At 49.7% G+C, this 16,382-nt stretch overlaps 1 protein-coding gene across 9 annotated transcripts in view; it reads left to right on the top strand.

Annotated features, from left to right (window-relative positions):
• The first annotated feature begins 3,380 nt into the window (after positions 1-3,380).
• The window catches only part of GMEB2 (glucocorticoid modulatory element binding protein 2), a 50,863-nt gene continuing 37,861 nt past the window's right edge, over positions 3,381-16,382 (top strand). For 2 of the 9 annotated variants that reach the window (XM_075900940.2, XM_075900941.2), the window contains exon 1: positions 3,388-3,551. Coding sequence is in view for 2 of the 9 variants with exons in the window: in XM_075900936.2 (XP_075757051.2) it covers positions 7,358-7,455 (98 nt within the window). In the remaining 7 variants the exon portion in view is untranslated. Of the gene's footprint in view, positions 3,552-7,350; positions 7,456-16,382 lie in introns of all 9 variants that reach the window. The other 7 variants (XM_075900936.2, XM_025189347.3, XM_075900937.2 and 4 more) reach the window with 7 other exon arrangements.

Consider the following 16,382-nt stretch of genomic DNA (forward strand, 5'->3'; position numbering starts at 1 on the left):
CTTAACCTAATGTTTAACTGGTTAATTGACTAAAACAGGATCTGGGCTGGGGACTGACCACTCTCGTCTGGGGCTGGAGCTGATTGGCCTGGGGGCGGAGGGAATGGTAGGGCTGCCACGGGCCGGATCAACTTTCTTGGTGGGCCCTTTTGCCCACTCCTAGGTTAGACCATGAGAACAGCCGTACTGGGTCAGACCAAAGATCCATCTAGCCCAGTATCCTGTCTACCGACAGTGGTCAATGCCAAATATCTCAGAGGGAACTGGTTAATCTCTCACTTCTCTACTTTCTCCAGCAGAGTGTTGTTCTTTTAAGACTTATAAAAGTATCTTGTCCCTAAGATTTTGGAAGGCATTTCAGATTCTTAAACCTCTGGTCAGATACTGTAGCTGTCTTTAGAAATCTCACATGAATATCTTCTGTGTTTGGGTCAAATCTACAGTGAAAGTGTTCTAAAAATGAAAATTGTGCTGACTCATCATCCAAGACTGCTATAACCTGAAATATATGGCAGAATGTGTGTAACATAGAGGAGATGGAATTCTCCTCCAAGGAGTTCGGTCACAAATTTAATTAACACATGATTTGTTTAGCAAGCATCGTCAGCATGGACTGTGATGGTGGCCAATGCATTAAGGAGATACAAATGTTTAGTGTATCTGGCATGTATATACCTTGCAATGCCTGCTATTAAAGTGCCACAAGAACGCCTGTTTTCACTTTCAGGTAACACTGTAAAGGGGCAACGTTAACTCTTGCAAATGTAAACAAACCTGTTTGCCTTAATGACTGGCTGAACAAGGAGGACTGAATGGATTTGAAAGCTTAAAGTTTGACACTGTTCTGTTTTTGAGTGCAGTTAGGTAACAATCTACATGTATATGTTGCACTCTTATGGTAAAGAGATCACACTAGAGTACTTGTAGGAGGTAAACGGAAATGTGAGTTAACTGCAATTAATCCACAGCCCGAGTGATAAACCTACATCTGTTCTAGTCTTCAAGAGACTGGATGGCCAAGGCCTACAATACTTAACTAATAGCCTGATGCTCAGGTATTACTGACAGCGCCACTCCTTGGGAGTCAGGCCAGGCAGGAGGGAGCTGTCATTCACACAGTAAAATTCAGTTGTGCTGGAGAGAAAAGAAACTCTCAGGAGCCTGTCACAGGTCTTGGAGCAAACTTCAAGGATTCAAGAACCACTTTAGGCATCTTTACTTCCTGTTCCAAATGCAAGGTGAACTTTTTTTTTAAGCTTTGCCTTCAGTATGTACACATACATGTAGCAGAGCAGACATCACACCAACAAACCAAAAATGTACTGGAAAGAAAAGGGAGAACCACACGACATTACTCACCTCACACACCTCTGGAAGGTAATCAGACACTATGCTGAAAAGGGCCCATGTATGAACCAGATTTAAACTTAGTATTTTAAATTTTAGGGTACAGCTAGACAAGTTTTTGTCGGAAAAAGGTACGCAAAATGCGCTCCGCATTTTGCATACCTTTTTCCGATTCTTTTGTCGGAAGAGGCTTTTCCGACATTTGGCCCAACTAGACTGCACCAAATGTCAGAAAAATACCTCTCTTTCGAAAGTCCCTTTCTTCCTCATAGAACGAGGAATGCAGCAGTTTCCAAAGAAGCACGTTTGCTCTTCTGGGAAGGGGAAAAAAAAAGGCAGAAGAGCAAACACGTTCCCTGGATGTGGTGGAGTTTTTTCGGAACCCCACCCCCCAGTCTAGCTGTACCCTTGGTGGACATGTGACATTTGTGGATTATTATAGCTAGCAGTGCAGCTCTCCAAGTGCCTTACCAAGGCTGCTTCATATTAAAAAAAAATTACATCACCAACAAATACTAGCTGCCCATTAATTTTCCCACATTGCAAGCTCTAACGGGGTAAGGCCCAGAATGGGAGGCTGCAAGGTCATTTGTGGCATTCTAATATCACATCTGGGGTGGCAAACTATATGGGCCCATGGTGTCCAGGCAATAGGAATATTCTTGACTCCAAGGCCCCACTCAAGCAAAGACCAGGGCCAGCTCTCTCCCCCAGCCTTGCCAGCCTCCCCCCTGCCCCACATCTCCTCCACGTGTCCCACCTGTGGCCCCCAGGAAATTTAAACAGCCTAAGGTCCCCCCACCACCACTAGCAGCACAGCAGGGCTTCTGCAGCAGGTGTGTGCCTCTGCATGCTGCCCCCACCCCAAGGGTACATCTAGATTACATCCCTTTTCTCGAAAAAGGGATGTAAATTAGACACTTCAAAATTGCAAATGAAGCCAGGATTCAATTTTCCCATGCTTCATTTGCATAATGGCGGTCACGGTTTTTTCGAAAAGGGGCTTTTCGAAAGAAAAACAGCTGTTTAGATGATTGTTCGAAAATAAAACCCTTTTTTGAAAGATCCTGTACTCCTGAAAAAGTGAGGGGTTTTATTTCCAAACGATCCCCGTCTAAACAGCCGTTTTTCTTTCAAAAAGCCCCTTTTCGAAAAAACCCCAGGGCCACCATTATGCAAATGGAGCATGGGAAATGTAAATCCTGGCTTCTTTTGCAATTTTGAAGTGTCTCATTTACATACCTTTTTCAAGAAAAGGGATGTAAATCTAGAGGTACCCGGAGTGCCCCTGGAGTGCCCCTGTAGCCCACCGGAAACTGTGTGTGTGTTTGGGGGGAGGGGGTGCATGCAGCCAGCTGTGTTCAGAGACAACCTCCTCCACTAGGAGCCATTGACAGAGGAGGGTACCACACGTGACAGTCCACACCCTCTCATTTCAGTGCGTGAAATAAATTTTATTCTGCACACTGAGTGCACCACCAGTAGCACCGCCTCACTTTGCTCATCAGCTGGGCGGCATCTGAATCTCTTCTTGGGTGGCTGCCCAATCGCCCAGCTTACAGGGAGCTTGGGGGGGGGGGGGTGCTTTGGACGTGGGAGGGGTGTGCCGAGAACCACCACCCCTTCCACAAACCGGCCACCCCTGCGAGAGCCCCTTGGGGCGACCCTCCCCCGCGCCATGCCGGCCCAGGTGCAAAGCCTGCACAAAGGCAACGCACGTGCGCCCCCGGGGCGCTTGCACAAAGGCAGCGCCAGGGCCCGAGGCGCGTCCGGGGAAGGGGCCAGCCCGGCCGCGCACCCCCCCCCCGGGGAGGCCGCCAGCTGCGCGCACAACGCCCCACGCCCGCTGCCCTGGGAGCATGCACAGGCCGGCGGCCCCACGCACGAGCCCGTCGCAGCAGCAGCTGCAGCAGGAGGGGCGCGCGCTCCTCTGGCGCGCGGACGGGGCCGGCTGCGGCCCCGGGGCGCGCGCCGCCGCCCGCTCCCTCGCCGCGCAGGCGCGCTCGGCCAGGCCGGCACCTATTTCACAGCCCGCTCGGCTCCGCCGCCCCCGCTAAATAAGTCCCAGCCGGGCGGCCTTGCTCCCGCGTGCGCCTGCGCGGGGGGCAGAGCGGCGCGCGCCGGAGCCCGGCTCCCCCCTTCTCCCACCCGCCGCCTAACAAGGAGCCGGAGCCTGCGCGGGGCGGCGGGAGCCCGAGCCTGAGGTAAGAGCCGGGCCCGGCGCCGCCGTGGGGCCTCCGCACGCACCGTCCGGCCAGCGGGTCCCTGCGGAGCGTCAGGACGTTACGGCAGCGGCAGGGAGACGGCGGCAGCGCCCGGCCGCCCGCCCCGCTCCCCCCCCGCCCGGCGCTGCCAGCGTGAGCGCGCCCCCGCCCCCCCGCGCGGCGTTGCCAGCGTGAGCGCGCCCCCGCCTTCCTCCCCTCCCCCCCGCCTATGCTGGGACTGCGGGGCCGCAGCGCGCGGGCGGGGAAGCCGCGCGCCCCCTCGCGAGGGGAGGGGGAGGAAAGCACGCGCCGTCTGTGGGATTGTTCCACCCCCCCCCCCCGTGGGGATGCGCGCGGGGCCGGCCCGCGAGCTGCTCCCCGGGCTCCGCCAGCAGCAGCGCGCGCGCGCCTCCGCGTGCACGGGACCCCTGGCGTGGAGCAGCTGCTGCGCCTCCCTTGCCGCCAGATATACCCCTCCCCCCCCCCCGCTCCGGGGAGTGACTGCGGCGTTGGCCCCACCCTGCCTCGAGGGGTGCGCTCCCCTGCCCGCGCGTCCCTCCTCCCCTAGGCATGGCACCCCTGCGAGCAGGGCATGAACGGTCCACACCCCAGCCCGCCTCTGAATAGTGCATGCAGCCTTCTCTCGGCAGTGCCTACCGTGCTCCTCTCTCCCCCTTTCCTTTACAATACACTCTTGCTGGGGGCTGCCTGCAATGCGTTCTTAAGCTGCAATACACCCTCGCTAGGTGTTCTGTGCAGTATTTGCACCCTCCCCCTTTTACATTTTTTCCTCTGGGCATTATATGAAATGCACCCCATAACCTTTTCTTGCAACCAATGTGCTTTGCATGCACTCTGCATTTTACTTGCAAACACGCTCAGGCCCTGAATGAATGCAATGTGCGGTGAAGTGTACACCACCTTGTAGCCAAAAATGCCTCAGACATTCTGGGGGAGCCCTTTTCCTTCTTTAGTCTGCTAACATTCCTGTCCTCTTCCTTCCCATTCACCTCTGTTCCAAGATCTGCCCTGTGTAAGCAATATGTTCAGTTTGTGCATCCTACTTCAAGTGTACCCCTAATCATTAATGATATTTGTGCAAAAAACCAGAACTATGAAGTTACTGCTGGCTCCCTGAGTTCTCTGTTGTGCAGTCAACCTAGCATCACTCTAAGCTCTGTCTACATTGGTGTGATCTTGCGCAAAAGCAACTGCTTTTGTGCAAAACTTGCTGCCTGTCTACACTGGCCACGAGCTCTTGTGCAAGAACACTGACGTTCTAATGTGTGAAATCAGTGCTTCTTGCGCAAGAACTATGATGCTCCTGCTCAGGAATAAGCCCTCTTGCGCAACTGTTCTTGTGCAAGAGGCCAGTGTAGACAGACAACATGAATTTCTTGCACAAGAAAGCCCTATGGTTAAAATGGCCATCAGAGCTTTCTTGCTCAAGAGAGCGTCTACACTGGCATGGATGCTCTTGCGCAAAAGCACATCTCTTGTGCAAAGGCACATGCAGGTGTAGATGCTTTCTTGCGCAAATACTTTTAACGCAAGAACTCTTGCATTAAAGAGTATTTACGCAAGATGGTGCCAATGTAGACGTAGCCATAGGCAATTCTTTCTGGCTGCTGTGATACTTAACTCTGCCACAGAGCGAAATATCTGTCGTGTCATGAAAAGAACAAATACATATTTAAAAATTTAAATGAATTTGATTTGGTAGTAAATTTAACCTAACATTACGTGTTTCCAAACATTTTACAATTTAGGACTGGATACTCTTCAAAAATGTGTTGGGGTTGGAACCCTTTAGCAGTTCTAGATTAAGCAATTCTGTGCTTGTTTCCAGAGAGTGCAATTTGTGGGGGAGGTGTTCTACCTCTCCTTTTGGCTTTGGAGTCAGGTCCAAAGAATTTTAATCTTTCTGCATATTAGATCTTCTTTGTCCTTTTTTTCCATCCATGTGGTCAGGTGGAAAGCTGCAGTAGTAGTTGATTTAACTTCTCCTTTGCCTACTTTCTTGGCTGGTAGTGTGAAGAGAGAAGGGATGGGTTCGGAAGTTGAAGGGGTCCAGTGGCAATAGTGGGAACAATCTTTTTGTCAGCTGCACTTCAGCGCCAGACAGAGCAAGCAGACCACTCAACAGCATGATTCCCCTGCTCTGACAAGTTGGGTCAGAGCTGAACAGACCTGGGGGGGCATGGACCTTGCATGATTCTCAACGGGGAAGATTCTATGCAGCTGTTGGAAATGCAGTAGGGTTGCTCTTTTTCCAAAAGAGTCCAAGACAAACTACGAGGGTTTTGTGGGGTGTTTTTTGAATGGTTGCAGGAAGGGAAGGAATGATAAGGAGTACCTGTATCCTAATCCCATGTCATTGTATTCTGGAAGACAAAAGGATGGGGAGGAGTGAAAAGTCATCTCCACCCCCTCTCATCAGCTAGGATGAGAAGCCTTGACTTTGTTATAATTGTATTGTGCATGGTGGCCAATGTTTGAACTTTTGTCCTTAAGGGAAATGTTAAAAATTAAGACACGGCAGTTGATGTTGAACTGTGTGCATTGGAGTGGATTCTAGATAATATCTGTAATTATTCCCTTTTTTGTACAAAAATCCTAGGTGGTTTGTTATAAATTACAGAAACAATAAACAACCAGCAGAACAAAATCTCTCCTATTGTTATGTCCAGAGCTAACCCCAATACATTTGTTCATAGTTGTGTTTAACCCTAAGGCTACACTAGAATTTGCAACTATATTTAACAGATGGTTTAAAATGCTATTAAAAATCCTGGTGTAGAGAAATCCTCAAAGGAGCAGACTGGGAACCAGCAGAGGAGATAAATTAAAGCAAAGAGCAGTCAGATACCTCTGCCGCTGGCACATCAGCAACTTCTTGTAAATGGGCATCTTTTGAGCCCTAGCCAGTTGCTGTGAGGCCATCTGAAATCATGCCAGTGGTGCCCATTCCTGTTTGGTGCATGCATTCTTTAGATCAGTGGTCCCCAACCTTTTGTTGCTTCCGGGCGTTCAGGGGTGGGGCCGCTCACGTGCCGCACTTTCGGGGGTGGGGCCACGCATGCGCCGCATGTCCAGGGGCGGGGCTGCCCACGCGCCTGGGACCGGCACTGCGCATGTGCCGCATGCCTGGGGCAGGGGCCGCCCACACGCCCTGCACCCGGGGCGGCATCACGCAGGGCCGGCACCACACATGTGCTGCACACTGTGGGCGGGGCCAGCCCAGATGTTTCAGCGGGCGCACATAAATGCCCCGGTGGGTGCCATGGCGCCCGCGGGCACCGCATTGGGGACCACTGCTTTAGATTGTAGGTGGAGATGAACATGTGGAAGGGGCTCTCTTCCAGTTATATTTTGGAGGTATTTTATGAACACATCTTTCCATGTCAGAACTTTTGACAAATGCATTGGGAATATCCGGCCCTCAAGCATAAGTAACCTTTATAGAGGTGGTTGAAGTGTGCAGAAGGTTGACATAACAGCTTTCAGGTACCTAAAAGGGTCGAAGTAGAAAAACTCTTAAACTATGATGATAGGACAAGAAGAAATGGACTTAAATAATTGCAGCATGGGAGGTTTAGGTTGGACTAGAAATGTAAAGTTCTGTTTAACCAGTTAACCGCTTAAACAGGGATGGGAAGGTTGCTCCAGGCTGGCTGGAGAGCTCTCCCACTTGCAGTGTGGTGGGCTGCTCTGGCCTGGCAGGGCTGCCAGTTAACTGTAACCTGTAAACATGACCCGGTAAGGATGATGCTTACTGGTTAACCATTCTCCTTTCTAGATTGGACATGTGGAAGAACTTCCTAACTGGCAGTGTGGTTAAACTCTGGAATAAATTGCCTAAGGAAGTTGTGGAGTCTCTATTATCGGAGATACTTCAGAGCAGGTTAGACAAACATCTCTCAAGCATGATCTAGATGAGGGATGGGCAATAATTTTTGACTGGGGGGGCCCACTCCCAAGATTTTGGGAAGTGGTTGAGGGCCACATTCTTTCATGGTATTAATGGAGGAGGTCTGGGATGGAGGTTGAGTGCAGAAAGGAGCTTGGGGTAAAGGATTAGGGTGCAGGAGGGAGAATCGGGTCTGGGAGGGAGTTTGGGTGAAGGAGGTAGTTGTGACCTAGGGCAGGGAACTGGGGTGCAGAGTTTTGGGATGTGACCTAGGATAGGAGGGGATTGTGATTTTGGGCAGGAGTTTGGGATGCCAGATCTGGGAGGAGTACGGGTGCATGTGGAGTAGCAGGGTAGAAGTGTGGGGCAGAGGGTTGTGGAGGGGAGGGGCTGAGGTGCCAGAGGCAGGTTCTCGCCAGGAGACTTGCCTGCCTGCAGAGCTAAAGACTTGCAGAGCTTAAAATGTTTCTGCCTGCTTGGCCATGTGCTTGAGTGAATGAACAGGAAGTTCCTGCTTTGTGGCTGCCTGTTATTTAAACAGGCAGCTCCCATTGGCCAGTGTCTGTCCAGGAACTGGCCAATGGGATTGTGCTGGGGGTGGGTGCAGCATCTGAATCTCCCCCCTCCCTTCCAGACTCAAGGAGAAAGCGCCCATCAGCTGTGTTTCTGCTGGACAAGCAGGGGAGCCTGCCTGGGGCTCCCCACTGCCTCCTGGTATGGCAGGCCAGATCTAGCCCACGGGCCGTATTTTGCCCAGGCTTGATCTAGATGGTGCTTGGTTCTGGACTTGACCTTGCGAGGTCCCTTCCAGTTCTAGTATTCTGTGATTTCCCCCTTCTTGCCCCTTCCCCCTCCAACTTCTAATCAGGGGCCTTTGTATTCCTGAATACAGGCAGTCCCCGGGTTATGTACAAGATAGGGACTGTAGGTTTGTTCTTAAGTTGAATCTGTATGTAAGTCGGAACTGGCGTCCAGATTCAGCCGCTGCTGAAACTGACCGCCAGTTCTGACTTACATACAGAATCAACTTAAGAACCCCAAGCGTCCCCAAGTCAGCTGCTGCTGAAACTGATCAGCAGCTGATTCCAGGAAGCCCGGGGCAGAGCAACTCTGCCTCGGGCTTCCTGTAGTCAGCGCTGGTTAGTTTCAGCAGCAGCTGACTTGGGGACGCCTGGGGCAGAGCAGCTGGGGTGCTGCTGGGTTGCTCCAGTAGCGCCGCTCCTTGGCACTACTGGACCAACCCAGCAGCACCCCATCTGCTCTGCCCCAGGCGTCCTGATTCAGCCGCTGCTGAAACTGACCAGCAGCGGCTGAATCAAGACCAGAGCAGCTGGGGTGCTGTTGGGTTGGACCAGTAGCGCCCAGAGCGGCGCTGCGGGACCAACCGGCAGCACCTCAGCTGCTCTGCCACAGGCATCTGGAGAAAAGCCTAGTCTGCTGGGGGGGGGGGGGGGCGTACTAGCTGTGCCCCCCCCACCCCAGCAGACCAGGAAGACACGGGCGGTGGACCGAGACGCACCGCGGTCCCGCCGCCTGGGTCCTCCGCGGCTTTGCTCCCAGTCTCCCTGGTCTGCTGGAGACCAGCAGACCAGGGAGACGGGGAGCAAAGCCTCTGAGGACGCTGGCAGCGGGACAGCCGCAGGGCGTCTGGGCTGTCCCGCTGCTGGCTTCCCCCGCGGCTTTGCAAAGCCGCGGGGAAGCTGGCAGCAGAGCAGCCCAGGCGCGCCTGGGGTGCCCCGCTGCCCGAGCCCCCCCGCTGCTTTGCAAAGCCTCGGGGAAGCCGGCAGCGGAGCAGCCCAGGCGCGCCTGGGGTGCCCCGCTGGCCGAGCCCCCCCCCCCGGCTTTGCAAAGCCTCGGGGAAGCCAGCAGCGGAGCACCCCAGGCGCGCCTGGGCTGCCTTGTTGCCCGAGCCCCCCCGCAGCTTTGCAAAGCCGCGGGGAAGCCGGCAGCGGAGCCGCGCGGGGGGGGGCTCGGGCAGCAGGGCTGCCCTGCTGCCCGAGCCCCTCCGCGGCTTTGCTCTGCGTCTTCCTGGTCTGCAGACCAGGGAGACGCAAAGAAAGCCCCAGAGTACACGGGCGGCAGGACCGCGAGGTCCCGCAGTCCGTGTACTCTGGGGCAGCCCCGTTCGTAACTGCGGATCCGACACAAGTCGGATCCGCGTAAATAAGGGACTGCCTGTAGTAGTTAGTCCTGCCAAAGTGCTTGGATTTCTGTCTCTGTCTCTCTGATACAAGGTTTCTTGGAGCAGAGAAGCATAGGGACCAGAACTGGCTAGGAAAAAATTCCTTCCTGTCACATTTTAATTGGGAAACCCCGGGGAGGTTGCAACTTGGGAAGCCTGGGAGCCTGGCAGAGGACCTGGGAATCCTCTTGATGGGCATCAGGGGAGCCGGGCAGCCCAAGAAACATTTTGGTTCCACTGGAAATTTTTTTGATGAGCTCTGATGATCTTGATGGCTGCTTTGATTTAGTCCCTGTGATTTACTGTTGTACCTGGCATTGGCTTCTTTACATCTGAATTTCATGTTCCATCATGAGCAATTTGTTTATTATATAGCATCCAACGTGTACAAGGCATTTTACAGATGTAAAGTTAGACCTAGTCCTTGGCACAAAGAGCTTACACTTTGACCAATGAAAGAAATGAGAGAAAGGGCTGTATCATGAAGTGAATATTAACTATAGCTAATGTATATAAATCCACTCCCCTCTTTTGCTTTGTCTGGCTGCCCTGTCCTTGCTTCTAACTTATTGCTGCCTAAAGTTCAAATGTTGTTTCTCTTGGCCTTCCATCTACTTTGCCCTTTTCACCAAACGTGTCCGTTTTAAATAATAAGCACCCTTCTCTCACCCCCTTCCCTCCCCCAATCATATAAAGCCTTGGTTATTTCAAGAGTGCAGTAGTCTGGCACTCTGGGAGGAGTCTTGTGGGGTGGAAAGAGAGACCTTTGCATGCCATTAATTGCACGGTTACCATCACTATACATTTTAAGTGGATGAAATACAGACTTGTTTTCAAGAAAACTGCATGATTTCATCATGGTCCATGTTGCAGTTGTTGGCACAAAATCTGCAAAAATATAAGCTTAATTATGTTTAGATTTTTGTTACTGTTGGTGTAGACATTTGCTGATGTCTTAAGAGGAAATGATTTTTCTCTCCTGCTTCCTCACTGTTTGCCTCTTAAAAGTACCACATAAGTTGGCATGATTGGCAGTCTTCACTCAATAAATACCCTGTTGTTGGTCCTACTGTGGAGGTACCCTGGAAAGCAAAGGAGAGCATTTTCCTAGCAATTCCTTGTCCTCTTTTGGCTCTGGCTGTTGTTGTGAACACCTCTCTTTCATTAATACTTAAATCAGCGCCCAAATTCTTGGGGGTGCACTTCTTTAAGGTTGAAAAATGGGGCAAGTTTAGTCTAGAAAAGAGAATGAAGGGTGACAGCAGTCTTTAAATATGTGAAACGTTATGTAGAGGATGGTGATCAGTCCTTCTCTATGTCCATCAAAGGATGGACAAGAAATGAGCAGCTGAGTTTGCAGCAAGAGAAACTTAGATTAGTTATTAGGGAAAAACTGGATTACCTGGTTGTGGGATCCCTGTCACTTTGAGGTTTTTAAGTTTGAATTAGACAGATGTGTTTAAAGTTGTAAATAATATACATTATTTTATCATTCGGTTGTTGTAACATTAATTATTTTTAAAAAGTTTGGCAATACTTTTGCACTTAAAGAGCTAGATAAAAGAGCCTGAGCTCTGGAATGCACATGGACAAGCACTTGAAAAAACAATCAGTGGTGCGTGCATGCGCATGCAGGAAAGCTGACATTTTTTAACTTAACAGCATCCTTTGGGTCAGTCTGGGTGCCAGTTGGAGAGGTGTCATTATGGTGTCTAATATATAGCCCTGCTGACCCACCAACTCCCCAGTCCTTCCTTATAACCTGGTGATGGCAGCTGGAACCTCTTGCTCTACCAAGTGTCATTAGTAGTATCCTGTTTGTCTGTTAATAGTTTACTCAGCTGTTAGTTATAGTTGGGTTAGCAGTTAGGGGGTACCTCCCCTCTCCCCATACCAGGTTGTGTTTCAGTCCCCGGGGTTTAAAGCTTGCCAGGCTTCTGCCAAAGAGTGACTGAGCGCTTCAAGTGTCTGTGTGAGAGACACCAGAAAGAAAACTGCCGTATTTGTAAAAGTTTTCACCCGCGGACACTTGGAGATTGTGAGAAGAGGCTCAGGATCATTCTTATGGGGGCTCTTTGCTCCCAATCTGACCCAAAGTCGGCAGCCCTTACATGCAGTACCTTTCTGAGTACAAAGTGCACCAGTGCCGACAGCATGTGATTTGGTGCCTATCAGGGAGCTGTAACGGCATGGTGGTGATTTTAAAGGGGGCAGGCACAAATCCCTGTTTCTGGTTCCCCAGAAGAAGCAGAGACATGAGAGAAGCCATTCCTCCAGTGTTCAAAAAAACAATCCTCCACAGGGAGGCAGCAGCCCCCTCAGCAGGTGCAGAGCAAGGTGGCTCCTGTGGGTGTGTTGACTCCAGCCCCACAAGAGGTTCAGTCAAGTCCAACCCAGCACCACTCGCAGACCAACATGGGCTGGGAAATTCAGCTTCCCTCCACTATGGAGACCGTTGAAGCAGCCTGGAAGCTGATTCATATGACAGTGCCGGGTTCTTTGAGAAGTCGAGGCACCTGTGGTTGCTAGACAGCTGGGTCCATCTTACGGCAAGCCCTTCTTCCTGTTGTATTGATCTCCATCTCTGACATGGGTTTCACTAACACCAGTCAGTCACGAAACCAGGATTTACCGGTCTTTGGGGTCCCATTACTCGGCACTACACAGTAGGGATGTGAAAGCTTAACCAGTTAACTGGTAAGCATCACCCTTAATGGGTGATGCTTACAGGTTCTGGTTAACCCGTGGGGGCTGGAGGGCAAGGAGGTTTTTGGAGCTCTGGGTCCTGACATTCTTACATCCTATATGACATTCTTAAGGACAAGATGCAGCCAAGCCCTCCCTAAAGTGTTATCACAATCCCACATCCATCAGGACATATTTCTCTCCATATTCTATCCTAAGCTGCATTCTGGGAGTCGGGAACAAAGACTCAACTCTCTAGATGTCTGCGGGATTTTGGCCTTTTACATTGAGAGAAGTAGACCGTTTAGGAAGTCACACCAATTTGTAGCAATTACGGATAGAATGAAGGGCCAGTCTATCCTCTCAATGTATCTCCTCTTGGATAGTCTCCTGTATTCATGGGTGTTACAGCAATCTGTAGAGAGTCAACAGGGTTGTCTGTCCACATGTTCGATTGTCTCTGGCCTAGTGGATATTGTGGCCTTTGGTGGGACTGTGTTCCAATCCGTTTATGATTCCAACCCTACCTCCTGAACCTAGGCATGGGAGTTACCCGACTGGAATGCACACGGACAAGCACTCGAAGAAAAAATGGTTCCTCACCTTCTCATAACTGTTGATCTTCAAAATGTATTGTTCATATCCATTCCAATACCCACCCTCTTACCCCGCTGCTGGAACTGAAAGCAAGAAGGAACTGGGCGGTTGGTAGGATAGCAGGGCTTATATACTAGACACCATTATGGCACCACTCCAGGGGGCACCTAGACTGATCCAATGAATGCTGCTAAGGGTAAAATCTTCTGGCTTCCCTGCACACACACAGTTGGAATGGACATGAACAGCACATCTCAAAGAACAACAGTTAAGAGAAGGTAACTGAATTCTCTCACACCATACGTCCTTTCCTATTGCATATATGAATTACAGATTTTACACTAATATTTACCTAAGGTTTCTAGCAGGTTTGGAGAAATTCCAGGCCAGTATTACATATGCATGCATTGTATTGTTTGTCCTCAAGCTCACTGGCGGAGAGAAGGCCACAGTAGTAGTTGATCTTTGGATTGTACAGTGGCTAGAGCAATAAGGTGTTTGGCCAATATTGGGAAGCTGCATAGGGTGGCATGAGGTCTCATAGACTTTAAGGTCAGAAGGGACCATTATGATCATCTAGTCTGACCCCCTGCACAGTGCAGGCCACAGAATCTCACCCACCCCCTCCTACAATAATCCTCTCACCTATATCTCAGATATTGAAGCCTTCAAATACTTTGAAGACCCCAAGATGCAGAGAATCCTCCAGCTGTGATCTGTACCCCATGCTACAGAGGAAGGCGAAAAACCTCCAGGGTCTCCATCCATGGTGGGAGGATGGATGCATGTTGCTGAATGGTTGGTGGGTGGACATGAAAGATGTAGTAATGCACTAGTGGAAGGTACTCAGATACTATGGTGATATGCATGGTATAAGAACCTATATAGAACAGAAAGTTGTGGTTCCTGCAAAAGCACTGAAGAAAAAGTTAGGCTCAGTTATAATTTGAAACCCAGTATGTAGAGTTTCCTTTGGGACAGTGGTGTTCTTTTTCTGTGTCTGACCATTAGATGAGAAAGTTTGGCTGGGAATAATGGGGCAGAGTTAAGGCTGGTTTAAGAATTTTGGCTGAAAATTATTATTTTTAAATGTGATTAGTGGTTCTGTGACTCTGGGTGCTGTACTGACATTTCCTTCCCTGAAGAACTTGCATTGTTACCTTCTCAAGACAGATGTGGGAGAAAAGAAGTATAATCCCCATTTCTCAGGTGTACAGCACTTTGAAGATTTGAGCCTGAGTTACAATCGTGTCCAATCTGAAGCTGAAATAAAAACTGGCCTCTCACTTCAGTGTTGGGAAATGGCACCGACTGGTAGAAGAAGCTATCTGCACGTCTGCTTGTCTGAATTGCGGTTCTAGCTCCCCTCAGATTGCCATGGCCTGTACTGCCCTTTGGGCTCATCGCAAAGCGCCATAAGGGGCATAACCGGTTGTATTTACAAGGAAGCTGAAGAAGTGGGCAATTCTTTCTCATCTCTATATTGGTCAGCCAGTGCACTCTGGATTTTTAAATGTAGGTCAGAGCAGATCTGCAGCTTGTCCTTGAAGGAGGGGACATGCAATACAACTTTTTTTTAAAATAGCCCAGTTGGCTGGGAAGAAGTAGAGGGGAGGGAGAGATACAGGGCAATTTGTGTGTGTTGTCTTGTTTTTGGCAAACAACTTGATGATCAAGTTGGTTTTTATAAGGAGCCTTAAACTGTCTTGGCCTCTCTCCTGCTCTGCTTTTCTGTAGGACGAGTGGACTATAAAACCAGGGCCCCGATCTGTGACAGTTTCTACATGTGTGGACTTCTTTTCCTGGGCTGACCTCTTCTGACTTCATTGGGGCTCTACCTGAGTCCAAGGATCCATGTGTAGAAAAGTGTCAGTTTTGGAAAGCGGGGCTCTAGGTAAAGGCACCAGGCATTGTCAAAGAAAGGGATGAATGGATTAAAAAAAGAGTACAAGACCACCAGAAGGTTGTAGAAGGCATAGGACAGGGATACAGAGAGCCTGGGGAGACAGCAGGCAGAGGATGAATCTGCTGGGTCTGGAGCTGTTCGTCAGCAGCAGCCCTGCTCATGTGTGCTTCAGAGCCGTGCGTAGGCCTGCTGCTTGCCTAGAGTTGGCAGCTGCTGATTCAGAGCTCTGTGATTCTTAGGCAATAGGGGATTCCAGGCCTTGCTCTAGAGTTAGAGCTTGGGCCCTTCATGGCTAGAAAGTGGGTGTCTGGGTTAGATATGTGGCCAGGAAGGCAGAGGCAGCTAGGGCAGCAACTGTGAGCACAAGTGCTCAGCCCGGAAAAGAGGGGAAGGGCAGGTGTTAGTATCCTGTGTAAAGACTGGGAGCAACAGAAATAGCTTTTGTGTGTCCGTTTGTAGTGTACAGTATGCTATACTACATTAGATGTGAAGAAGTGTGCGAGTGAGTGAGTGAGAGAGAAAGAAACTAAATAAGTAGGCCTTGGGCTAGAGGTTTCCTGTTTTGTCACTTGTAATCTTTTGCATTTGAATCGCTGATCCCAGCATCCAAACTGTCTGCAGCAGTCTGTTTTGCACCTGACAAAAGTAATTCCAGAGGTGTTTAAGATGAAAGCTAATAGCAAGAGTTAGCTGAGACCATTACATCTTTCAAAAGGACACCATCAACATTAAAATTGGGACTCTAAAAATAGTTTTCCTCTTAAATTTATTACCAGTCCCTTAGAAACACTGACTTGAAAACAGTTTTCTCTGTCACTTTATGCCTTCCAATTCTGCAAAGTTTTGATCTGGGCTAAAACTTCTGAGAATAGAAAGAAATTGCATTTACCTCCTGGAATTGACTGGTTTCCATGAATTAATGTACAGAAATTACTATTACCTCCAGAAATCCGAAGGCACTCTCTTCTGCTCCTCAGAGTGCCATAAGACGCATTCTGGATTATACCCTCAATCTGTCATTTGTCTCCTTTCTTGTTATTTAATGTCTTGTGTGAATGTCGGAACCAATTGTGTTTAAAATTTTTTCTATTTTAACGTGCTGAAAACTTTTACACACTACACTTTTCACCACGTGTTGAGAGCAGCTGTTACCCTTATCCTTGAAGATTGCTCACTGCCCAGTCAGCACAGCTCCTGACTTACTTATGCCAACCTAAAAACCCCTAGTCTTCAGTCCATTTTTGCTGCTGCCCAGAGTTTCTGCACTGTTGACGCTTCCTTATTCTCCTGTTTCCTGGTACATTCCCAAAAACTTGGTATCATTATTTGACATTTATAAGATGGTAGCCTCTAAAGTCTCACCAAGTTGAGGGCCCCTTTGTCCTACATGCCTTACAAACATAGCTTTTATTGCTGTTCCTTCACCCTTCCCAGTTCATCTTTACCTTTCCATGCTTTCTTTCCTTTACCATGCAGATTTGCCTGCCACCATAGCCCCCAAATTATCTTCCTGCCTCTCAGCCAGTGCATATTTAATTACACTTAAAAACA

The sequence above is a fragment of the Pelodiscus sinensis genome, chromosome 17, assembly GCF_052426305.1.
Source record: "Pelodiscus sinensis isolate ZL-2025 chromosome 17, ASM5242630v1, whole genome shotgun sequence".
Classification (NCBI taxonomy): domain Eukaryota; kingdom Metazoa; phylum Chordata; order Testudines; family Trionychidae; genus Pelodiscus; species Pelodiscus sinensis.